Below are 25,021 nucleotides of genomic sequence, written 5' to 3' on the forward strand. Positions count from 1 at the left end.
TATTTTCTGAAACTGAGAAGTATTACAAAAGGACAAACTAGTAAGCCTAATACACAACACATATTTGTATACAGATGACAGAATACAGCAAAGTACAAAGAAGAAAACACTCTAACATTTAGTTACACGTCCAAAGTGAAAACCAAGTTCAAAGTCAGGGAAACACAGGCACACGTCAAAACCAGAACAGAGAACTCAAAACAACAATCACAAGTACCACCAATGTACACTCCAAACACACCACTTCTACAACCCTCCTCCTTTATTCCCTTCTTATTCCTTAAATAGTTGCACCAATGATCTTCCCAGGTCACTTTTACAATGGTAAAACTGTGATGGCCCAGTCTGGAACTGCACAGACTGAACACACAATTATACACAAAATTCAGCACAGGAATAATGAAAATACTTTGTGTATGTAGTTTTTTTTGGATGAATCTCTACAACACTTCCCACATTGTGACAATACAGCAGTACAGCAATTCTGAATAAGCTGTTGCTTTTTCAGATCACTTGATCGTGTAAAACTGTTCCCACAGTGTGAGCAGCAATATTGCTATACTCCTGTATGAATGCGCTCATGAACTTTTTAATCCTCTGTGTCTCTAAAGCCCTTTCCACAGTTTGAACAGCAATAGGGCTTTTCTCCTCTGTGAAAACGTTCATGTTTTTTGAGATACCAACTGCAAACAAAACTCTTCCCACACTGTGAGCAGTGATACGGCTTCTCTCCTGTGTGAATGCGTTGGTGAACTTTTAAAGCGTTTGAATGTGCAAAACTCTTCCCACACTGTGAGCAATGATATGGCTTCTCTCCTGTGTGAAGGTGCTGATGTGTGTTTAATTGACTTAGTTGTGCAAAACTCTTTCCACATTGTGAACAGCAATATGGCCTCTCTCCAGTGTGAACACGCATATGTTGTTTGAGATTACTCAGCTTGCAAAAACTCTTCCCACACTGTGAGCAGTAGTGAATTCTTCCCTTGCCCATTTTTCACAAATCCCTTTGTGGTGATTTATATTGTGAAGACAGACAGATGATGATGATGTTTCACTCTGTAACAGAACGGTAAACAAGAATCATTTGCTTTACTCTTCAGTCACAGAAACAGAAAATGGAAAGAGGAAAGTAAATAAACAAGACAAAATTGTATGCTGAAGAGATTAGCGCAATATAAAACAGTTTCACTGGGACTGCATGTTTGGACCATGCTAAAGTTAATTGTCGAATGCAAAGTCACAGTAATGTATTGAGTATTTATCTAAATTCAGATACATTGTTTTATTCATATTTTTAAAGAAAGAAAACTTACCAGGTTGAAATGACCTTTTTTTTTTTTTAAATCCCAGTAATTTCACGTCTTCTGTGCCAACTAAAGTGTCTCCTTTAAGTATACCTGAGGACAAAGACACTGTTTAACAGCCATTTCAAAGCCATTAACCAACTATTACCACCTCATCATCTGAGTCTGGGGTGTGGCAGGTGAACATCTAGAACTATCAGGTCAATTAAAGACATGCAAAGTAACTGGATAGATTGTTACCATATCAGGGTATGGAGAACAAAATATTACAATAAAACATAATACAGTCAACTAAGAAAATACTGTAACATTTAAGGAAAATAAAATGGTGTGAACTTTGACATTGTTGCACACATTCAGTGTGTTAAAGTATAGAGGAGTTTAAGTACCCAATACCAGTTGTGATTGATATAATGGTGTAATTTGCCAGTAATGCCTGAATAAGCTTCTAAAATAAAATTTAAACGTTACATTAGTCACATTTATCAAATAAATGTCATGCCAACTTTTGAAAAGATATAAACAAAGTGACATAATTTTTTATGTAAATTTGAATTTCACTGTGAATAAACCTGATTAAATAAAATCAAGCAAAATATGGTTTCAAAGACAGACCATTTTATTTAGTATATACACAGCTATACAGGTATTTTTATCTATTAGTGTAGATGAAGTTAATGAACATACAAAAAATACAAAATGTCAATTAATATGTATTTCTGCTTTACATTTTTCTCTGCTGTCATGCACACATTTTCTCTCGTGTGCTTCACCATGCAAGATTCTGATTGGCTGAGCACAGTCCATCAATAACACAGTCAAAACTTTCTATTGAATATGTCCATAGGAACCATTACAAAAATTACTTCACACACATTAAGTTAAAGGTAACATTTCTTTTCTTAATATATTTAAAATAATAAATGTTATGCTGATATTAGAGAATATATTGCCAAAGAACCACACAAAGACAGAGATTAAATAGCAAAACTTCTCAAAATTTAGAGAAGAAATGTGTAATATTCAGTGTTATCTACAGATAAACAAAAGACATCAGTAGAAGACATCAGTGTTGCGGTGATTAACATGTTTTCTGGCTAGTTTGGCAACTTTATTATGAAAAGGACTAACTAAATTATGGAAGAACAAACTGTCATGGACAACCTGCACAGACTAAACACACAATATACACAAAAAAACAGATTTTTTGAAAAAGAAGAAATGACCAAAGTAAGAGACAAAAATACAATTTGTTCTTAAGTAAAACTTTCCTGGACAATTGCATACATGCATTAATTGAAATTATATACAGTGAGGGAAAAAATTATTTGATCCCCTGCTGATTTTGTACATTTGCCCACTGACAAAGAAATGATCAGTCTGTAATTTTAATGGTAGGTTTATCTAAACAGTGAGAGACAGAATAACAACAAAAAAAATCCAGAAAAACACATTTCAAAAAAGTTATACATTGATTTGCATTTTATTGAGTGAAATAAGTATTTGACTCCTTTGCAAAACATGACTTAGTACTTGGTGGCAAACCCTTGTTGGCAATCAGACATTTCTCGTAGTTGGCGACCAGGTTTGCACACATCTCACATCTCAAGGAATTTGGGCCCACTCCTCTTTGCAGATCCTCTCCAAGTCATTAAGGTTTTGTGGCTGACCCTTCAGCTTCCTCCACAGATTTTCTATGGGATTAAGGTCTGGAGAATGGCTAGGCCACTACAGGACCTTAATGTGCTTCTTTTTGAACCACTCCTTTGTTGCCTTGGCCGTGTGTTTTGGGTCATTGTCAGGATGGAATATCCATCCACGACCCATTTTCAGTGCCCTGGCTGAGGGAAGGAGGTTCTCACTCAAGATTTGATGGTACATGGCTCCGTCCATTGTCCCTTTGATGCGGTGCGGTTGTCCTGTCCTCTTAGCAGAAAAACATCCCCAAAGCATAATATTTCCACCTCCATGTTTGACGGTGAGGATGGTCTTCTTGGAGTCATAGGCAGCATTCCTCCTCCTCCAAACACGGTGAGTTGAGTTGATGCCAAAGAGCTGGATTTTGGTCACATTTGACCACAACACTTTCACCCAGTTCTCCTCTGAATCATTCAGATGTTCACTGGCAAACTTCAGATGAGCCTGTACATGTGCTTTCTTTAGCAGGGGGACCTTGCGGGCGCTACTGGATTTCAGTCTTTCACGGCATAGTGTGTTACCAATTCTTGGTGACTATGGTCCCAGCTGCCTTGAGATCATTGACAAAATCCTCCAGTGTAATTCTGGGCTGATTCCTCACCGTTCTCATGATCATTGAAACTCCATGAGGTGAGATCTTGCATGGAGCCCCAGGCCGAGGAAGATTGACAGTCCTTTTGTGTTTCTTCCATTTGGGAATAATTTCACCAACTGTTGTCACCTTCTCACCAAGCTGCTTGGTGATGGTCTTGTAGCTCATTCCAGCCTTGTGTAGGTCTACAATCTTGTCCCTGACATCCATGGACAGCTCTTTGGTCTTGGCCATGATGGAGAGTTTGGAATCTGATTGATTGCTTCCTTCTGTGGACAGGGTGTCTTTCATACAGTTAACGAGCTGAGATTAAGAGCACTCCCCGAGAGTGCTCCTACTGTAATCTCAGCTCGTTACCTGTATAAAAGACACCAGGGAGGCAGAAATCTTTCTGATTGATAGGGGATCAAATACTTATTTCACTCATTAAAATGCAAATCAATGTATAACTTTTATGAAATGCGTTTTTCTGGATTTTTTTGTTGTTATTCTGCCTCTCACTGTTCAAATACTACCATTAAAATTACAGACTGATCATTTCTTTGTCAGTGGGCAAACGTACAAAATCAGCAGGGGATCAAATAATTTTTTCCCTCACTGTACACTGAATATGGCAAACAATAAAATCTGAGTTACTAATTCACTAAATCTTGTACGTCTACCATGCCTTCCTACACCTCATCAGGCCATGGAAAGTCTTTACAAACATCATTGCAGATTCAGAGCATCAGTAATGAAAATGTATATACAGTTAGAACCAGATATTTACATACACTTCAGAAAAAAACACAAAAACTTTTTTTTCTTTAGTGTCAAACATTAAATCAGAGTAAACTTTTTCTGTTTTAGATCAATAAATATTAACATATTTTTTGCATTTGTTAAATTTCAGAATCAAGCAAGGGAGAATTTTATGGAATTTTTTTTTTATTACTTTCATCAGTTAAAAATTTACATACACTTCCTTAGTATTTGGTAGAATTGCCCTGAAACTGTTTCACTTGGGCCAAATGTTTTGGGTATCGTTCCACAAGATTTCTACAATAATTTGCTGGAATTTTGGCCCACTCCTCTTGACAGAACTGGTGTAACTAGGTCAGGTTTGTAGGCCTTCTTGCTCGCACCTGCCTTTTCAGTGCCGCCCACAAATTTTCTATGGGATTGAGATCAGGGCTTTGTGATGGCCACTCCAATACCTTGACTTTGTTGTCTTTAAGCCACTTTGTAACTAATTTGGAGGTATGCTTGGGGTCATTGTCCATTTGGAAGACCCATTTGCGCCTAAGCTTTAACTTCCTGGCTGATGTCTTCAGATGTTGCTTCAATATATCCACATAATTTTCTTTTCTCATGATGCCAACTATTTTGTGAAGTGCACCAGTCCCTTCTGCAGCACAGCAGCCCCACAACATTATACTACCACCCCCATACTTCACAGTTGGGATGGTGTTCTGAGGCTTCAAAGCTTTGCCTTTTTTCCTCCAAATATTCCGTTTATCATTATGGCCGAACAGTTCAATTTTTGTTTCATCAGACCACAGGACATGTCTCCAGAAATTAAGATTTTTGTCCTCATGTGCAGTTGCAAACGGTAGTCTGGCCTTTTTAAGGTGTAATGGCTTTCTCCTCCCAGAGTAACCTTTCAGCTCATGGTGGTACAGGACTCGTTTTACTGTGGATAACCAGTTTCAGCCAGCATCTTCACAAGGTCTTTTGCTGTTGTCCTGGGGTTGATTTGCACATTTCGCACCAAAAAACGTTCCTCTCTGGGACTCAGAATCCGTCTCCTTCCTGAGTGGTATGATGGTCATACATTCCCATGTTTTTTTATACTTGCATATTATTGTCTGAACGGATGAACGTGGGACCTTCAGGCATCTGGAAATTGCACCTAAGGATGAGCCACACTTGTGGAGGTCCACAATTCTTTTCCTGATGTCTTGATTTTCCTATGATGTCAAAGAAAGAGGCTCTGTGTTTGAGGTGTGCCTTTATATGCATCCACAGGTGTGCCACCAATTAACTCAAATGGAATCAATTGACCTATCAGAAGCTTCTTAAGCTCAGAATGGAATCATCTGGAGTTTTCTTTTTGTTTAAAGACACAATAAACTTAGTGTATGTATACTTCTGACTTTGATGAAAGTGATAAAAAAAAATACATAAAAATTCTCCCTCGCTTGATTCTGACATTTAACAAATGCAAAAAATATGTTAATATTTATTGATCTAAAACAGAAAAAGTTTACTCTGATTTAATGTTTGACAGTAAAGAAAAAAAAGTTTTTTTCTGAAGTGTATGTAAATATCTGGTTTCAACTGTATACTGTGTGTATAAAGTATGGCCTCTGTTTACTATAAATCTTCTAATGCCTTTTAAAACTTTCATTGTTCTGTTTAAATGTACTTAATTAAATCTGTACAACGCTTCCCACATTGTGATCAGCAGTAGATTTCTCCCTATTGTGAATAAGCTGGTGCTTTCTCAAATTACTTGAACACGTAAAACTCTTCCCACAGTTTGAGCAGTCATATGGCTTCTCTCCAGTGTGAATGCGCTGGTGAGTTTTTAAAGCACTTGAACGGGTAAAACTCTTCTCACATTGTGAGCAGTAATATGGCTTCACTCCTGTGTGAATAAGCTGGTGCGTTATCACATGACGTGAATGTGTAAAACTCTTTGCACAGTATGAACAGTAATAGGGCTTCTCTCCTGTGTGAATGCGCTGGTGAGAGTTTAAAGCACTTGAATGTGTAAAACTCTTCCCACACTGTGAGCACTGATATGGCTTCTCTCCTGTGTGAATGCGCTGGTGAACTTTTAAAGCACCTGATTGTGCAAAATTCTTCCCACAGTCTGAACACTGATATGGCTTCTCTCCTGTGTGAATGCGTTGGTGAACTTTTAAAGCATTTCCATTTATAAAACACTTTCCACATAGTGTGCAGGGATACAGCTTTTCTCCTGTGTGAATGCGTTGGTGATATTTTAAAGAGTTTAAATGTATAAAACTCTTTCCACAGTGTGAGCACTGATATGGCTTCTCTCCTGTGTGAATGCGTTGGTGGTATTTTAAAGAGTTTAAGTGTATAAAACTCTTTCCACAGTGTGAGCACTGATATGGCTTCTCTCCTGTGTGAATGCGTTGGTGGTATTTTAAAGAACTTGAACTTCTAAAACTCTTCCGACAATGTGAACAGCAATATGGTTTCTCTCCTGTGTGAATGCACATGTGTTGTTTGAGATTTCTCAGGCTGGCAAAACTCTTCTCACACTGTGAGCAGTAGTGAATTCTGCCCTTGCCCATTCTGCACAAATCCCGCTGTGGTGACTTATATTGTGAAGACAGTCAGACGATGATGTTACACTCTGTAGCAGAATGGTAGACAAAACAGCAATCTTGTATTAGGTGCTAAACAAGTATCTTGTGCTTTATTCTTCAGTCACAGAAACAGGAAAGGGAAAGAGTAAAAAAATTGTAAGTAAATAAACAGGGCAAAAACATGTTGAAAGATGAGATTCTATATCAAACAGCATGCTAGCAGGTAAACATGCAGCTCCTTCAAGATTAGAGCTCCATGCTATTTATGTGTAGCATGGTTTCTGGCCATTTAGTGGCTCAATAGGTCTCCTCAAACTTTGTTTCTTTTAGCAATACTATGCAAAATATAATTACTTTTTCTAAAACAGTACCATTCAATAACTGAATATATGCTGCCAAGCTAAAAATATCATCCATCTTCCTTCAGCATCAAGACTATTGTTGCAAATATAATACTTAAAAGTAACATAATTCTTAATATTTCTTATGGAATAGCTAAAAAACTAATTTCTTTAAAATTATTTAATCATTAAACAGTTGTTTTATTTTAAAAGTATTACATGAAATCGGGCATATGTAGTTATATTTTGAAGACAGACCATTTAATTCATGAGAATACAATGAGATTTATACACAATAAAATATTTATGCACATATTATTCATCTATTTTTAGCAAATAAAGAAATAATTGTCAAATACAAAGTCACAGTAATGTACTCAGTATTTATCTAAATTCAAATGCATTATTTATTATATCTGAAAGAAGAATGAAAACTTACCAAGTTGAAATGATCTTTTTTTAAATCCCTGTAATTTCACAGCAGTCTTCTGTGTGAGGACCTCAAGTAAAATGGCAGCGTGTCTCCTTTAAGTACACCTGAGGACAAAGACACAGTTCAACAACAGGCCATTTCACAGCCATTAGCCAACTATTATGACCTCATCATCTGAGTCTGGGGTGTGGCAGGTGAACATCTATAACAATCAGGTCAATTAAAGATATGCAATATAACTGGGACGATGGATGGAGAGCAAAAATATTGGGAATCTAATATGTAACTCTACATGTATAAGACTTACACAAATTCTGCTACATTGCTGTTTCATAATTTATGAAATGGAGCAGGATTAAAAAGGAGAAACTAGTAAACCCAATACACAATGCATATTTGCATAATGCTATTATAATTTGAAGACAGCACATTTTATTCATTAAAATATTCTTTTTTAATAATATATAAAATATATATTATAAAGGTTTTGGGACATTCCTACAAATCATTGAATTCATGTGTTGTTTATCAGGGGTTGGGCTTGGCCCCTTAGTTCCAGTGCAAGGGACTCTTAATGCTTCAGCAGTCTCCACACAAATTCATCCCAAAGGTGTTCTATCAGGTCGAGGTCGGGACTCTGTGCAGGCCAGTCAAGTTCCTCCACACCAAACTCGCTCATCCATGTCTTGATGTTAGAACAGGAAGGGGTCATCCCCAAACGATTCCCACAAAGCTAGAAGCATGAGTTTGTCCAAAATGTCTTGGTATGGTGAAGCATTAAGAAAAGTCGTTTGTTGTAGTTCTCAACAAGTTTCAAGCATGTCTCCTGAGGAGTGGCAGCCCATTCCTCCTTAGCGAATCTCTCAAGCTCCTCCAGATTTGTTGGTCTTCTGGCATGAACTCTGGACTTTAGTGTGCCCCACAGATTTTCTATTGGATTTAAGTCTGGGCTTTGTGCAGGCCAGTCAAGGACGTTCACTTTGCTCCTTTGTAAGTAGTTCCTCACCAGAAGTGAGGTATGCTTTGGGTCGTTATCATGCTGGAAGACAAAATGTCGACTCAGACCAAGTTTTGTTGCAGACTGTCTGAGGTTGTCTCTCAGAATCTCCTCGTAGTCTTCCTTTTTCATGGTTCCTTCAACCCTGACGAGATTCCCAGTTCCAAACACACTGAAACATCCCCACAGCATTATACTCTTCACTGTGGGAAGAGTTGGGTTCTTTGGGTTGAACACCTCTCCCCTTCTTTCTCCAAACATAGGCAACATCTCTATGGCCAAAGAGCTCTAGTTTTGTCTCATCTGACCAAAGGACATTTTCCAGGTTGTCCTTAGCAAACTTCAGTCTAGCTTGTAGGTGTCTCTTCTTCAGAAGTGGAGTCTTTCTTGGTCGGCAACCTCGCAGTCTATTCCTGTGCAAGGCTCTAGTGACTGTCTTTGTTCATACATCAATCCCAGACTTTGCTAAGTCATTCACTAGTGTCCTGGCAGTTTTTCTTGGGTCTTTAGGAACCTCTCTCACTAGTATTCTTTCCAAAGTTTTTGAAATCTTTCGCTTCCTGCCTCTGCCAGTCTTGTTTTACACTGTGTGGGTCTCTTTAAACCTCTTGATAATACTTCTCACAGCAGTTCTTGACACTTGAAAACACTTTGATAAACTTGTATATCCTTCTCCTCCTTTGTGAGCATGAACAATTCTATTTCTCAAGTCTAAACTAATTTCTTTTGTCTTTGCCATTGACATTTTTTGTTGTGGTATACCCACCACTGTTGTTGGCTTTTGTTTCATTAAATTGTTTAAATTGTTTTCTTCAAACTTTGTATAAAAAAAAACACCTTTTGCAGCACTTACAGTTTGGGCATTCTAGCTGTCAATTTTTTCAAGATAATCTGATGAGATTTCACCCCATGCTTCCTGAAGCATCTCCCACAAGATGGATTGGCCGATAAAGTCTTCCTCCCTAGCTGAAATATGCAAGTGATCCCAAACTTTTGCACATTAGTGTATATACGCATATACATGCACAAATATAAGGAGACATTAAAAAAGCAGGGATTTAGAAATGTGAGTATAATTTTCTAGCCATTCTACTCATCTTATCTATACATTTTAAGGACTGGAAGTATTTAATAATGTTACACAAACAAGGAGAAGGAGGGAATTTTTCCATTTTTGAGGAATGCAAAGAAGGTTTTCCCCAAGACAGTTGCATACAACCTTGTAACATTCAAAGAAGAGGAATAGGGACTGCTTTGCAAACTTTTTGATATCCTTTTCTTGATGTACTAATCCCGTACTTTCTAATAAAATCTTTGTAAGATTGTATTTGACCACTGGAGATCAATAAATCATGAAAATTTTTTACACCACTGTTAAACCAGTCAGCTTTATAGAGAGACTCCTTGTTTATAAAAATAGGCCTGTTATTCCACAATAATAAATTGTGTGGAAAAAAATTGTGGGTAAATAACATTTTCCCAAAGAGTAAGACTTGTTTGTGGAAGTTGGATAACTTCACCGGAATTTTAGACACCTCAAAGCCACATTTGAGTAAGAAATCAATACCTCCAACCATGTTAAAAATGTTGTTAGAGATATGGCAATATATAGAGTGAGGCTGAGAAATACACTTTTTTAACCATTTGATTCTAAAAGATGCAATTACAGATTCAAGTTCCATGGCTCTTAGACCCCCATTTTCATAATCCTTGCCTAACTGAGATTTGCGCAGGTAATGAGTTTTATTCTTCCATAATAGTTTAAATATTATGGAGTTAAATGATTTTATTACTTTTGATGAAGTATACAGGGAATGACACGGATAAATAAGCTTCAAAAAACCTTCTGTTTTAGACAATAAGATTTGACCCAATAAGGATAAATCACGTGTGAGCCAATGATTGAATGATTTTTGAGCAGCTTTTATTTTAGGAGTAAAATTTAAGCTCTCGATGTCATGTGGGTTCTTTGAAATCACAAGACCAATATACTTTACCTCATTTTTCACTGGAATTTTAACTATGCTGGTAAAGTCGTAATCATTAACAGCCAAAAGTTCACACTTCGTAAGATTCAGTCAGTCCAGATGCTTTAGAAAAGCAGATTATTTTATCAATTGCTATTGAAACCATATTCTTGTTTTTTAGAAAAAGGACTACATCATCAGCGAATTGGCTAATTACAAATTTCACCCCCAAAATTTCAATACCTCGTATATCTGAGGATATACAGGAATTCTGCAGCTAAGAGGAATAAAAGAGGGCTAATTGGACATCCCTGTCAGATACCCCGTTTAACTGAGAACCTTCTTGAAAGGCCGCTTCTGAGAGATACACTACTATTTCTATCATTATAAAGTATTTGAATAATATTGCAAAAATCCGTTCCAAAACCAAAAAGTTCCAAAGTCTTGAACAGAAACAGGTGCTCTACAGAATCAAAGGCTTTAAGAAAATCTAAGAATAAAATAAAGCTATCATGCGAGATCAGTGAATTATAATCAAGCATATCTAAAACTAAGCGAATATGATTATGAAAGTCTTCCTTTTATAAATGCTGACCGAGTTTCATCAATTATTTTTAAAAAGCCAGTCCTTAATCTATTAGCATAAACAAGTGCAAAACGCTAATAATCACAATAAAGAAGTGTAATAGGTTTCCAATTGTCCATGGACATTTTATCTTTGTTTGGTTTGGGTATCAGCATAATTATACCTTTTTTCATTGTTGGTGACAAAACAGAATTATTAATACACTCCTTAAAAGCATCATATATAAGATCTTTAATATCGGCCCAAAAGAATTTATAGAACTCTGTCATGGGGCCACCTGGACCTGGTGACTTTCCGCAAGGCATTTGAGAAATAGCAAACTTAGCAGAGATGGAGGTATTGGCTTGAATCATAGAGAAAAAATGGAAAATTAAGCTATATAATTATATAGAAAAGATTAGTCAATAATGTAAAGTTTATTTTAATCACATTCACAGCCAGAAGAACACTTTTACAATGGTAAATTGTTACAGCCCAGTCTAGGTTTTGGCTGCACAGAGTAAGGCTTAGACTGGAGTCTATAATGAACCAACCTGCACTGAACATACTGAATAGTGAGTTCATACCTGTACTTTGAGAGTTGTAACATAGAAGGGTTTTTTTTTTATGAAAAAAATATTAGTGTAAAATACAAAAATTAAATTTGTTCTTAAATATACTTTTCTGGACAAGTGAATACATGTGTTATTTAAAACAGTAAACATGGCAGACAATAAAATTTGATTCACTAAATCAAGTAATAAGTCTATCATGTCTTCCTACTCCTTATCAGGCACTGGAAAGTCTTTACAATTATCATTGCAGATTCAGCGCATGAATTAAAAAAAATATACTGTGTGTATATAGTACGAGTTCTCCTTTCTATAAATCTTCTGATGCCTTTTAAAACATACTTTATTTTGTGTAAATGTACTTATTTAAATCTGTACAACACTTCACGCATTGTGATCAGCAATACATTTCTCCCTCTTGTAAATAAGCTGGTGCTTTTTCAAATCACCTGAACAGGTAAAAGTCTTCCCACAGTGTGTACAGTAATATGGTTTCACTCCTGTGTGCAAGCGTTGGTGATTTTTTAAATCACGTGACCGTCTAAAACTCTTTCCACAGTGTGAGCAGCGATATGGCTTCTCTCCTGTGTGAATGAGCTGGTGAGTTTTTAAAGCACCTGACCGTCTAAAACTCTTCCCACAGTGTGAGCAGTGATATGGCTTCTCTCCTGTGTGAATGCGCTGGTGAGTTTTTAAAGCACTTAGCTGTGTAAAACTCTTCCCACAGTGTGAGCATTGATATGGCTTCTCTCCTGTGTGAATGCGATGGTGAGTTTTTAAATCACATGTCCGTCTAAAACTCTTTCCACAGTATGAACAGTAATATGGCTTCTCCCCTGTATGAATGCGCTGGTGAGTTTTTACAGAACTTAGCTGTGTAAAACTCTTCCCACAGTGTGAACACTGATATGGCTTATCTTTAGTGTGAATGACCTGGTGTTTTTTTAAATTATGTGAATGTGCAAAATTCTTTCCACAGTGTGAGCAGTAATATGGCTTCTCTCCTGTGTGAATGCGTTCGTGAATTTTAAAAGTGCTCAACTGTCTAAAACTCCTCCCACAGTGTGAGCAGCAATATGGCTTCTCTCCTGTGTGAATGCGCTGGTGAGTTTTTAAAGCACCTGACCGTGTAAAACTCTTCCAACAGTGTGAGCAATGATACGGCTTCTCTCCTGTGTGAATGTACTCATGAAGTTTTGCATTACATTTGTTCCTAAAACTCTTTCCACAGTGTGAGCAGCAATGAGGCTTCACTCCTGTGTGAATGTGCATGTGTTGTTTGAGAATACTTGGCTGCGCAAAACTCTTTCCACATTGTGAACAGCAAAATGGTTTCTCTCCCGTGTGAATGCGCATGTGTTGTTTGAGAATACTCAGGCTGACAAAACTCTTCCCACATTGTGAACAGTAGTGAATTCTGCCCTTGCCCATTCTGCACAAATCCCTCTGTTTTGATTTCTAGTGTGAAAACAGCCAGACAATGACGTTTCACTGTAAGAGAACAGTAAACAAAACATCAATCTTAGATTATTAGGTGCTAAACAAGCATCATGTGCTTTATTCAGCAGTAACAGAAATAGAAAATGAAAAGAGGCAAGTCATTAACAAGGCAAAAACATGCTGAAGGGATGAGTTGCTATATAGAAGCAGCAGGTAAACATACAGCTCCTTCAACAATAGAGCTCCCTACAAGAGTCATGGAGAAGAGTTTCAAGGTTATGTCTGGTTATTTATGTGTAGCATGGTTTCTGGCTATTTAGTGGCTCCATAGATCTAATCTAACTTTGTTTCTTTTAGCAATACTATGCAATATATAATTACTTTTTCTAATAACAGTATAATCCAATAACTGAATGTATGCCAAACTAAAAATATCACGATCTACCTTCTGCATCAAGACTATTGTTGCAAATATAATACTTAAAAGTAACATAATACTTAATATTTTACGGAATCTAAAAAACAACTAATATTTAACTCTACATGTATAAGACTTACACAAATTCTGCTACATTGGTGTTTCATAATTTATTAAATGGAGCAGGATTAATAAAGGAGAAACTAGTAAACCAAATACACAACACATATTTGCACAATGTTATTATAATTTGAAGACAGCACATTTTATTCATTAAAATATTTTTTTTATATTTGATACACTATATTGCCAAAGGTTTTGAGACATTCCTACAAATCACTGAATTCATGTGCTTGAATTCAAGGGGCTTGGCCCCTTAGTTCCAGTGCAAGGAACTCTTAATGCTTCGGCAGCCTCCACTCATTTCATCCACTCAATTCATCCCAAAGGTGTTCTATCGGGTCGAGATCAGGACTCTGTGCAGGCCAGTCAAGTTCCTCCACACCAAACTCACTCATCCATGTCTTGATGTTGGAACAGGAAGGGGTCATCCCCAAACTGTTCCCACAAAGCTAGGAGCATGAATTTGTCCAGAATGTCTTGGTATGGTGAAGCATTAAGAGTTCCTTTCACAGGCCAAGCCCTAACCCTGAAAAATAACAATTGAATTGAATGATTTGGAGGGATGTCCCAAAACTTTAGGAAATATAGTGTATATTCAATAAATTAGTTGTGCATGTCTTTTTCATCAAACAAAGAAAACATTGTCAATTCAAATTTTGTATTCATTTAAAGTCTAATGCATTACTTATTTATAGAAAGTATACTTACCAAGTTGAAATGATTTTTTTTTAAATCCCAGTAATCTCAAAGCAGAATCCTCAGTGAGTACACCAGTGTCTCTTTTAAGTACACCTAAGGAAAAAATACAGTTCAACAACAGGCCATTTCACAGCCATTAGCCAACTATTAGTAACTCATCATCTGTATCTAGGGTGTGGTAGGAGAACATCTAGAACCAATTAATGATATGCAAAGTGACTGGATGGATTGTTCCATATCAGGGTATGGAGAGCACGATTATTCCATTATATCTAAATATATAAGATTAATACAAAAATGTCATAGGATTATAAGAGGACAAACTAGTAAGAGTTAGTAGTAACATGTTTATGGCAGAAATAACATAAAATACTGCAACATTTATTGAAAAATAAAAATATTGCTGCACAAATTGAACCCAAAACTTACCAGCATATCTGGAACTAAAATGAGACATATTTCTAAATTCAACAATTAAGATTTGTGCAGGTAATGAGTTTTATTCTTCCATAATAGTTTAAATATCATGGAGTTAAATGATTTGATTACTTTTGATGAAGTATAAAGGGAATGACAGATAAATAAGCTTCGATGAACCTTCTGTTTTAGACAATAAGATTTGACCCAATAAGGATAAATCACGTGTAATCCAATGATTCAATGATTTTTGAACAGCTTTTATTTTAGGAGTAAGATTTAAGCTCTCTAAATTCAACAACTGTGAATGAATTTCTTTGAAGCTTTCACTACTTTTCATTAAATGTCAATAAGATTTTAAAAGTAAAGCTTGGTGTTTTAGAGAAGCAGTCCCAGTCAGAGACTTTTTCAATTCTTTGTCCATGCTTTTTATTACTAGTGGCCAAAAAGTGGAATTTCTATCTCTTTTCTGTAATGTCGGTGTTAAATAATCAGCTGTTAATGATTCATATAAATAAACGTAGCTTATTTAAACTTACACATTACTGCACAGAGTTAAATTAGTAAAGTAGATGTTTCTTTTCTCTTCTAATCTAAGATAAGCTTAGTAACAGTGTGTGTAATCACCTCCAGGAGCTCTTCAAACAATTCCACTGCTGCTTGCTCCTCGTTGTCCAAATCAAGCTCCTAAGAGTAAAACGCAGACAACATGCAGATATCCTCAAATCGCAAAGCGAGCTCCCTGAAGCATTAGAGGACGATTGAAAGCGTATTTCGTTACACTTCCGTCAAATCAACCATTTGTTCATGTTCATTTTGAACCAATCCTTCATATGACTCGGGAACAACAACTAAGTTTCCCGCACAGAACCGATAGGATGTTGCGCATGCGCGGTAAATACAAAAGGAACGAATCGCTTCATCTCGCGAGTCGTTGGTTCATCACGTGACAGCCTCATAGGCTTCGGCTATGCAGTCTGTACCGGAAACAGATTTTATTTTATTTTTGAATAAATTTTGCACAGAAATGTACAAAACAAGACAGGGAACACAAAAACAACACAGCAAGAGACCAATAATACTAAAGAAAATATACAACAGGAATAACACTCAAAGCAGCATAATATATGTATATATACAGCTCTGGAAAGAAATAAGAGACCACTGCTCAATCTCCAGATTTGAACCCTATTGAAAACCTCTGGAATGTCATCAAGAGGAAGATGGATGGTCACAAACCATCAAGCAAAGCTGAGCTGTTTGCTTTTTTTGCAAAAAGTGTGGTATAAAGTTACCCAACAGCAATGTGATAAACTGTTGGAGAGCATGGAGCCAAAACACATGCAAATCGGGGTTATTCCACCAAATACTGATTTCTAAATATTGTTTAGCCAAAGCATTAACACAACTTGTTTACAAATTATTTGCATTTTGTTTTATTTGAGTTAGTAAAGCTCTGTAAATACTGCGTGATCTTGGGATATTTTGATGTTTTGTCATTTCCTTTAAATATACACTCTAAATAACAATAGTTATATTTTGAATTTAGGAGAAATATTGTCAGCAGTTCACAAAAAATGAAACACTGTATAAAAGTGCGTTGTGTCACAGGCTCTTGTAGCGAACATGAATAAAATTACATTACATATAGCAAAAAAACAAATTAACACAATTCAGTCTCACAAGTTTCCTTTCACTCCAGCAAAAAAAAAACACAGCCCACCCCGGGGATCTGGAATGAACGCAAAGTGAAAACCGAGAAAAAAAGAAAACCCAAAAGCATAAATGGTTCTTGAAAAACTTTACCAACTATTTTGAAGAATCAAAACGATTTTCTTGAAAAGTCCACCCTGAAGCATTTTCAAAGGTGGACTTTTCAAGAAAATCGTTTTGATTTGTAAGGATGTCCGCGACCAAATCGATTTCTTCTCCTCTGTCAGCCATTGTGAATTATATATATATAATATATAATATATATATATTATTTAGTTTGTGTGGTTCGCTGCCTCTGACTACTCCAATTATCCAATCAAAAGATGTGAAATTGCTGACGTAATCGTATGCCTGCTACATGGGCCCAGTGACGCCAACTCAAAATCTGATTAGTTAATGGAACAGTTTCATTGGCACTATATATATATTATACACTACCGCTCAAAAGTTTGGGATCGCTCAAAAATGGTATTGTTTTCCAAGGAAACACACACAAAATTAGTCTTAATAGAAAATATAGAAAAAGAACAGGACATGCTGACATGTCAGAGTAAGAAATAATGATTTTGAGGGAAATGATGAATGTTTTCTTCAAACTGCATCAAAAAAAAAAAAAACCTTTTGCAGCAATTACAGCTTGGGCATTCTAGCTGTCAATTTTTCAAGATAATCTGATGAGATTTCACCCCATGCTTCCTGGAGCATCTCCCACAAGATGGATTGGCCGATAAAGTCTTCCTCCCTAGCTGAAATATGCAAGTGATCCCAAACTTTTGCACATTAGTGTATATACACGCATATACATGCACAAATATAAGGAGACATTAAAAAAGCAGGGATTTAGAAATGTGAGTATAATTTTCTAGCCATTCTACTCATCTTATCTATACATTTTAAGGACTGGAAATATTTAACAAGGTTACACACAAACAAGGTGAAGGAGGGAATTTTTCCTTGCCACTTACAGCTATGAATATTGTATTTACCCAAGATTAATACAAGATTAACAGTGTCTAACATACTGGAATCAAGATTATCCATAAAATATAGGCCAAATATAGTCTCAAGAACAAGATGACTGTTAATACCAAGACTTGATATCTTGGAAATAACAGGAAAGAAATGTCTGAGGCATTGAAACAAAGGTAATGAGGTGACAGCATTGTCATGAGACAAGAGTGTGCCAATACATTTATAATGTATCAATGCCCTCTTAGATCCTAATGTGACCTGTGCATGCGAAGTTATGACATGAGCAATTCTATTAAATCAAAGTATTGGCACCTTCGCAATTCTGCTACCTGTTAAAATAACTTTCAATACCATATCAGGCATGTGTCTTAATGCTAGTTTTCAATATGTTCATGTGAAAAGGTAAGGTGAGGTAAGGGTTGCTTAACCAAGTATTTTTTTTTCTTTCTCATGAGAGAAGGTTCAGGTGCTCCAAGGACTAGCTGGCTCAGCTGATTCTCAATAAAGTCTACTTTTGGTATTAAATTTCTAAGACTCTGAGAGATTCCTTGACAATGCCTGCATTCTCTACCATTATAAGTTTTGCATGGGGAACTTTGTGTGATGGGGAAAAACAAAGATCTTCCTATGTTAGTTATCCCTGCCTTTCGAGCTCAAGTTAAAAATTTCAACCTAGTTGGCTAGGTAAAAAAATACTGTAATGTATCAACCTGGAATATCTAATTACATGGCCATTAACCATTACTGTAGTGTGACATTACAGCTGGGACTCAATCGTCTCTATATTTTGAAAAGATATAAGCAAAGTGACATACATTTTTAAGTAAATTTGAATTTCACTGTGAATAAACCTGATTAAATAAAATCAAGCAAAATATAGTTATAGTTTCAAAGACAGACCATTTTATTTAGTGTATACACTCAGCTATACAGATATTTTTACCTATTAGTGTAGATAAAGTTAATGAGTATACAAAACATACAAAATGTCAATTAATATCTATTTCTGCTTTACATTTTTCTCTGCTGTCATGCACACATTTTTGTCTCTTGTGTGAATCACCTGCCTTCCATGCAAGATTCTTAGCAGAGTCCATCAATGACACAGTCAAAACTTTCTATTGAATATGTCCATAGGAACCATTACAAAAATTACTTCACACTAAGTTCAAGGCAACATTTTTTTTCTTAATATATTTAAAATAATAAATGTTATGCTGATATCAGGGAATATATTGCCAAAGAATTGCAGTGAATCTCTGCACTCAGAGACAGATATTAAATAGCAAAATTTCTCAAATTATAGAAGAACAAACTGTCATGGATCGTCTGTGTTTGACACATGTTTATCAAACAGTGTCATGAAGAGTGTCATCACTTGGCCAAACACAAAAAACAGATTTTTTGAAAAAGAAGAAATGACCAAAGTAAAAGACAAAAATACAATTTATCCTTAAGTAAAACTTTCCTGGACAATTGCATACATGCAATAATTTAAATTATATACACTGAAAATGTCAAACAATAAAATCTGAGTCACTAATTCACTAAATCTTGTAAGTCTACCATGTCTTCCTACTCCTCATCAGGCTGTGGAAAGTCTTTACAATCATCATTGCAGATTCAGAGCATCAGTAATGAAAATGTATATATACTGTGTGTATAAAGTATGGCCTCTCTTTACTATAAATCTTCTAATGCCTTTTAAAACTTTCTTTGTTCTGTTTAAATGTACTTAATTAAATCTGTACAACACTTCCCACACTGTGATCAGCAATAGATTTCTCCCTATTGTGAATAAGCTGGTGCTTTTTCATAGTACTTGAACACGTAAAACTCTTCCCACAGTGTGAGCAGTCATATGGCTTCTCTCCAGTGTGAATGCGCTGGTGAGCTTTTAAAGCACTTGAACGGGTAAAACTCTTCTCACATTGTGAGCAGTAATATGGCTTCACTCCTGTGTGAATAAGCTGGTGCGTTATCACATGACGTGAATGTGTAAAACTCTTTCCACAGTCTGAACAGTAGTATGGCTTCTCTCCTGTGTGAATGCGCTGGTGAGAGTTTAAAGCACTTGGATGTGTAAAACTCTTTGCACAATGTGAGCACTGATATGGCTTCTCTCCTGTGTGAATGCGCTGGTGAGTTTTTAAAGCACCTGAACGTGCAAAATTCTTCCCACAGTCTGAACACTGATATGGCTTCTCTCCTGTGTGAATGCGTTGGTGAGTTTTTAAAGCATTTCCATCTATAAAAGACTTTCCACAGAGTGTGCAGGGATACGGCTTTTCACCTGTGTGAATGCGTTGGTGATATTTTAAAGAGTTTGAGTATATAAAACTCTTTCCACAGTGTGAGCACTGATATGGCTTCTCTCCTGTGTGAATGCGCTGGTGATTTTTTAAAACACCTGAACGTGCAAAATTCTTCCCACAGTTTGAACACTGATATGGCTTCTCTCCTGTGTGAATGCGTTGGTGAGTTTTTAAAGCACTTGAACTTCTAAAACTCTTCCCACAATGTGAACAGCAATATGGCCTCTCTCCTGTGTGAATGTGCATGTGTTGTTTGAGATTACTCAGCCTGCCAAAACTCTTCTCACACTGTGAGCAGTAGTGAATTCTGCCCTTGCCCATTCTGCACAAATCCTGCTGTGGTGATTTATATTGTGAAGACAGTCAGACGATGATGTTACACTCTGTAGCAGAATGGTAGACAAAACAGCAATCTTGTATTATTAGGTGCTAAACAAGTATCTTGTGCTTTATTCTTCAGTCACAGAAACAGGAAAGGGAAAGAGTAAAAAATTAGTAAGTAAATAAACAGGGCAAAAACATATGCTGAAGAGATGAGATTCTATATCAAAACAGCATGCTAGCAGGTAAACATACAGCTCCTTCAAGATTAGAGCTCCATGCTATTTATGTGTAGAATGGTTTCTGGCCATTTAGTGGGTCAACAGGTCTACTCAAACTTTGTTTCTTTTTGCAATGCTATGCAAAATATAATTACTTTTTCTAAAACAGTACCATTCAATAACTGAATATATGCTGCCAAGCTAAAAATATCATCCATCTTCCTTCAGCATCAAGATTATTGTTGCAAATAATTCTTAACATAATATTTCTTATGGAATAGCTAAAAACATTTCTTTAAAATGATTTTAGCATTAAACAGTGATTTGATTTTAAAAGTATTACATGGAATCGGGCATATGTTATAATTTGGAGACAAACCATTTAATTCATGAGAATACACTGAGATTTATTAGACATATTATTCATCTATTTTTATAAAATAAAGAAATAATTGTCGAATACAAAGTCACAGTAATGTACTGAGTATTTATCTAAATTCAAATGCATTATTTATTATATTTGAAAGAAGAAAGAACTTACCAAGTTGAAATGATCTTTTTTAAATCCCTGTAATTTCACAGCAGTCTTCTGTGTGAGGACCTCAAGTAAAATGGCAGAGTGTCTCCTTTAAGTACACCTGAGGACAAAGACACAGTTCAACAACAGGCCATTTCACAGCCATTATCCAACTATTACCACCTCATCACTTGAGTCTGGGGTGTGGCAAGTGAATATCTAGAACCATCAGGTCAATTAAAGATATGAAAAGTAACTGGATATATTGTTCCCATATCAGGGTATGGAAAGCAAAATATTGGAAATCTAATATGTAACTCTACGTGTATAAGTTTCACACAAAAATTTTGATATGTTGCTGCTTCATGTTTTATGAAACTGAGAAGTATTATAAAAGGACAAACTAGTAAGCCTAATACACAACACATATTTGTATACAGACGACAGAATACAGCAAAGTACAAAGAAGAAAATACTGTAACATTTAATAAAAATAAAAATAAAATGGATTTAATAAAAACAAACTTTGACATTGCATCGTTTCTTAAAATATAGTACCAGTACCAGTTGTGATCAATATATTGATGTAATTTGCCAGGACAATCTGAATAAGCTTGGAAAAGTTTGAATGTCACATTAGCACCATTTTGGTCCAATAACCCTAACCCTTGGTCTAATAGTTTAAAAACATCTTTACCTGAAATGAAAGCAAAAAATAAAATTGATACAAATAAATAGAGGGAAAAAAACCCACTCCAAAAGAAAATGCCACACCCCTACTGCCAGTGAAATAAGTGAACAGTATGTGCAGTGATCATATACAGTATACAGAGAGTAAACACAAGCCCAAAGTGAAAACCAAGCTCAATGTCAGGGAAACACAGGCACACGTCAAAACCAGAACAGAGAACTCAAAACAACAATCACAAGTACCACCAATCTACACTCCAAACACACCACTTCTACAACCCTCCTCCTTTATTCCCTTCTTCTTCTTCCTTAAATAGTCGCACCAGTAATGATGTCATTGAGGTGGAGGCAGGATCAGGTCAGGCCATAAAACTTTGGCTGGGAATCTGACCTGCAAACATGGCAAACACAAACATTGCACAAAGAATACACAATAGAAAACAGACACAGAAAACACCACGGGTTGTAAAAATAATAATAAAAACAACTTTGTGTGATGGGAAAATACGAATATCTTCCTAGGTTAGTCACCCCCACCTTTCAGGATTTAATATAAGTTAAAAATTTAAACCATTAGCCATTAACCATTATTGTAGAGTGTGACATCACAACAAGTACTCATTTTGACTAACAATTAATGTATCTGCAGATTTGTCTCTGCTTATATGCAGCAATGTCAATGTTTTTTGTTTTCATTTTCATTAAATGAAAAATATAAAAGCAAGCAAATTAAGTTAAGACTTAAGTTTTAAGTTTATTTAAATCACATTTACAGCCAGAAGAAATCACTTTTACAATGATAAACTGTGACGGCCAAGTCTGGAATGGACCAAACTGCACAGACTGTACACAAAATTCAGAATAATGCAAATGAAAGTACTTTGTGTATATAGCTTTTTTGTATGAATCTCTACAAACCTTCCCACATTGTGATAATACAGCAATACAGCTATTCTGAATAAGCTGGTGCTTTTTCAAATCACTTGATCATGTAAAACTCTTCCCACAGTGTGAGCAGTAATATTGCTATACTCCTTTGTGAATGCGTTGGTGAGTTTTTAAGGAACTTGAACATGTAAAACTCTTTCCACAGTCTGAACAGTAGTATGGCTTTTCTCCTGTGTGAATGCGTTGGCAGCTTTTAAAAGTACCTGACTGTGTAAAACTCTTCCCACAGTGTAAGCACTGATATAGCCTCTCTCCTGTGTGAATGCGCTGGTGAGCTATTAAAGCACTTGAATATGTAAAACTCTTCTCAGTGTGAGCACTGATATGGCCTTCCTTCTGTGTGAATGGCCTGGTGATAATTTAAAGCATTTAAAGCTTTTAACTGTTTAAAATCTTTTCTGTAAATCTTCTGAAGCCTTTTAAAACTTTCTTGGTTCTGTTTAAATTGACTTACTTAAATCTGTATAACACTTCCCACATTGTGATCGGCAATAGATTTCTCCGTATTGTGAATAAGCTGGTGTTTTTTCAAACCACTTGAAGAGGTAAAACTCTTCCCACAGTGTGAGCAGTAATACGGCTTCTCTCCTGTGTGAATGCGTTGGTGAATTTGTAAATTATTTGATTGTGTAAAACTCTTCCCACAGTATGAGCACTGATACGGCTTCTCTGCTGTGTGAATGCGCTGGTGAATTTTTAAAGCACTTAACTGTGAAAAACTCTTCCCACAGTGTGAGCACTGATATGGCTTCTCTCCTGTGTGAACGCGCTGGTGAGTTTTTAAATCCTTTAAAGTTTTAAAACTCTTTCCACAGTGTGAGCACTGATACGGTTTTTCTCCTGTGTGAATGCGTTGGTGAGTTTTTAAAGCACCTGAATTTGTAAAATTCTTCCCACATTGTAAGCACTGATATGGCTTCTCTCCGGTGTGAATGCGCTCGTGAACTTTTAAATCCTGTGTGTCTCTAAAGCCCTTTCCACAGTTTGAACAGCAATAGGGCTTTTCTCCTCTGTGAATACGTTCATGTTTTTTGAGATACCAACTGCAAACAAAACTCTTCCCACACTGTGAGCAGTGATACGGCTTCTCTCCTGTGTGAATGCGTTGGTGAACTTTTAAAGCGTTTGAATGTGTAAAACCCTTCCCACACTGTGAGCAATGATATGGCTTCTCTCCTGTGTGAAGGTGCTGATGTTTCTTTAATTGACTTAGTTGTGCAAAACTCTTTCCACATTGTGAACAGCAATATGGCCTCTCTCCAGTGTGAACACGCATATGTTGTTTGAGATTACTCAGCTTGCAAAAACTCTTCCCACACTGTGAGCAGTAGTGAATTCTTCCCTTGCCCATTTTTTACAAATCCCTTTGGCTAGACAGCCAGACGATGATGTTTCACTCTGTAACAGAACAGCAGACAATCTTAGATTATTAGGTGATAAACAAGTATCATGTGCTTTATTCTTCAGTCACAGAAACAGAAAATGGAAAGAAGCAAGTAAATAAACAAGACAATAATGTATGCTGAAGAGATTAGCGCAATATAAAACAGTTTCACTGGGACTGCATGTTTGGACCATGCTAAAGTTAATTGTCGAATGCAAAGTCACAGTAATGTATTGAGTATTTATCTAAATTCAGATACATTGTTTTATTCTTTTTTTTTAAAAAAAAAAAGGAAACTTATCAAGCTGAAATGACCTTTTTTTTTTTCAAAAAATCCTACTAATTTCACAGCAGTCTTCTGTGTGAGGACCTCAACTAAAAGTGCCCCAACTAAAGTGTCTCCTTTAAGTATACCTGAGGACAAAGACACTGTTTAGCAACAGCCATTTCAAAGCCATTAACCAACTATTACCACCTCATCATGGTAGTCTGGGGTGTGGCAGGTGAATATCTAGAACCATCAGGTCAATTAAAGATATGCAACATCCATTTGGAGAGCAAAATATTATGAATCTAATATGTAACGCTCATATGTAATTCTGCTTCAATGCTGTTTTGTATTTTATGAAACAAACTAGTAAGCCTAATACACAACACATATTTGTATACACAAGACAATACAGCCAACTACAACATTTAAGGAAAATAAAATGGATCAAACTTTGACATTGCTGCACACATTCACAAGCAAAGGCAAATGTGCAAATGCATTAATCATTGTGTTAAAATATGGTGAAGTAAGAGTAAAATACTAGTTGTGATCAGTATATTGGTGTAAAATGCTAGACTTGTCTGATCCAAGGAATTTGAGGTGCTCTTTTTCAAAGCTGAGTAACAGACTGGCTGGAAGACCATTCTGTTCCAAAGTGAAAGTGCAGAACACAAAGGCGTACACACTGTGGTGGGATTCTGTGCCGCTCAACTATGCAAGGGACTTGTGCTTAATGTGCTTTCTTTCAAATTTGATGAACAGACTCACTGCATGTTGACA

At 36.2% G+C, this 25,021-nt stretch overlaps 3 protein-coding genes across 6 annotated transcripts; all 3 read right to left on the reverse strand.

Moving 5' to 3' along the window:
* Positions 1 to 1,424: 1,424 nt before the first annotated feature.
* On the reverse strand, positions 1,425 to 14,523 carry LOC131351420 (zinc finger protein ZFP2-like). The gene is made up of 3 exons (XM_058386865.1): positions 14,482 to 14,523; positions 7,698 to 7,795; positions 1,425 to 6,964 (listed from the first exon to the last, which is right to left on the reverse strand). The coding sequence occupies exon 3, from the start codon at positions 6,900 to 6,902 to the stop codon at positions 6,006 to 6,008; it is 897 nt and encodes a 298-aa protein (XP_058242848.1). The 5' UTR covers positions 6,903 to 6,964; positions 7,698 to 7,795; positions 14,482 to 14,523; the 3' UTR covers positions 1,425 to 6,005.
* On the reverse strand, positions 11,377 to 20,263 carry LOC131351414 (zinc finger protein 239-like). 4 transcript variants are annotated; one of them, XM_058386857.1, is made up of 3 exons: positions 15,517 to 15,573; positions 14,482 to 14,565; positions 11,377 to 13,283 (listed from the first exon to the last, which is right to left on the reverse strand). In XM_058386857.1, the coding sequence occupies exon 3, from the start codon at positions 13,221 to 13,223 to the stop codon at positions 12,177 to 12,179; it is 1,047 nt and encodes a 348-aa protein (XP_058242840.1). In that variant the 5' UTR covers positions 13,224 to 13,283; positions 14,482 to 14,565; positions 15,517 to 15,573; the 3' UTR covers positions 11,377 to 12,176. The 4 variants fall into 4 exon arrangements, with proteins under 4 accessions (XP_058242840.1, XP_058242842.1, XP_058242843.1 ...); XM_058386859.1 differs by lacking the exons at positions 14,482 to 14,565; positions 15,517 to 15,573 and adding an exon at positions 19,405 to 20,263 and having other exon boundaries at positions 11,377 to 13,170; XM_058386860.1 differs by lacking the exons at positions 14,482 to 14,565; positions 15,517 to 15,573 and adding an exon at positions 19,378 to 20,263 and having other exon boundaries at positions 11,377 to 13,164.
* A 1,907-nt stretch (positions 20,264 to 22,170) lies between these two features.
* On the reverse strand, positions 22,171 to 23,970 carry LOC131351418 (zinc finger protein 239-like). Its single transcript, XM_058386863.1, has 2 exons — positions 23,124 to 23,970; positions 22,171 to 22,789 (listed from the first exon to the last, which is right to left on the reverse strand). Exons 1-2 carry the CDS (start codon positions 23,935 to 23,937, stop codon positions 22,665 to 22,667), a joined length of 939 nt encoding a protein of 312 aa, XP_058242846.1. The 5' UTR covers positions 23,938 to 23,970; the 3' UTR covers positions 22,171 to 22,664.
* Between the last annotated feature and the right edge of the window lie 1,051 nt (positions 23,971 to 25,021).

This window comes from Hemibagrus wyckioides, linkage group LG03, assembly GCF_019097595.1.
Source record: "Hemibagrus wyckioides isolate EC202008001 linkage group LG03, SWU_Hwy_1.0, whole genome shotgun sequence".
NCBI classification, from domain to species: Eukaryota; Metazoa; Chordata; class Actinopteri; order Siluriformes; family Bagridae; genus Hemibagrus; species Hemibagrus wyckioides.

Bases quoted from the DNA above. Each gene is read 5' to 3' on its own strand.
- LOC131351420 (XM_058386865.1), bottom strand. From the start codon at position 6,902: ATGGGCAAGGGCAGAATTCACTACTGCTCACAGTGTGAGAAGAGTTTT.
- LOC131351418 (XM_058386863.1), bottom strand. From the start codon at position 23,937: ATGGGCAAGGGAAGAATTCACTACTGCTCACAGTGTGGGAAGAGTTTT. The intron at 22,790-23,123 runs GTGGTTTGAAAA...TTACACAGTCAG, and splicing joins GAAGAGTTTTACCTCTTCAA to GTACTTTTAAAAGCTGCCAA.
- LOC131351414 (XM_058386860.1), bottom strand. From the start codon at position 20,210: ATGGGCAAGGGCAGAATTCACTACTGCTCACAGTGTGAGAAGAGTTTT. The intron at 13,165-19,377 runs GCTTATTCACAA...TGTCAGCCTGAG, and splicing joins AGTACTATGAAAAAGCACCA to TATTCTCAAACAACACATGC.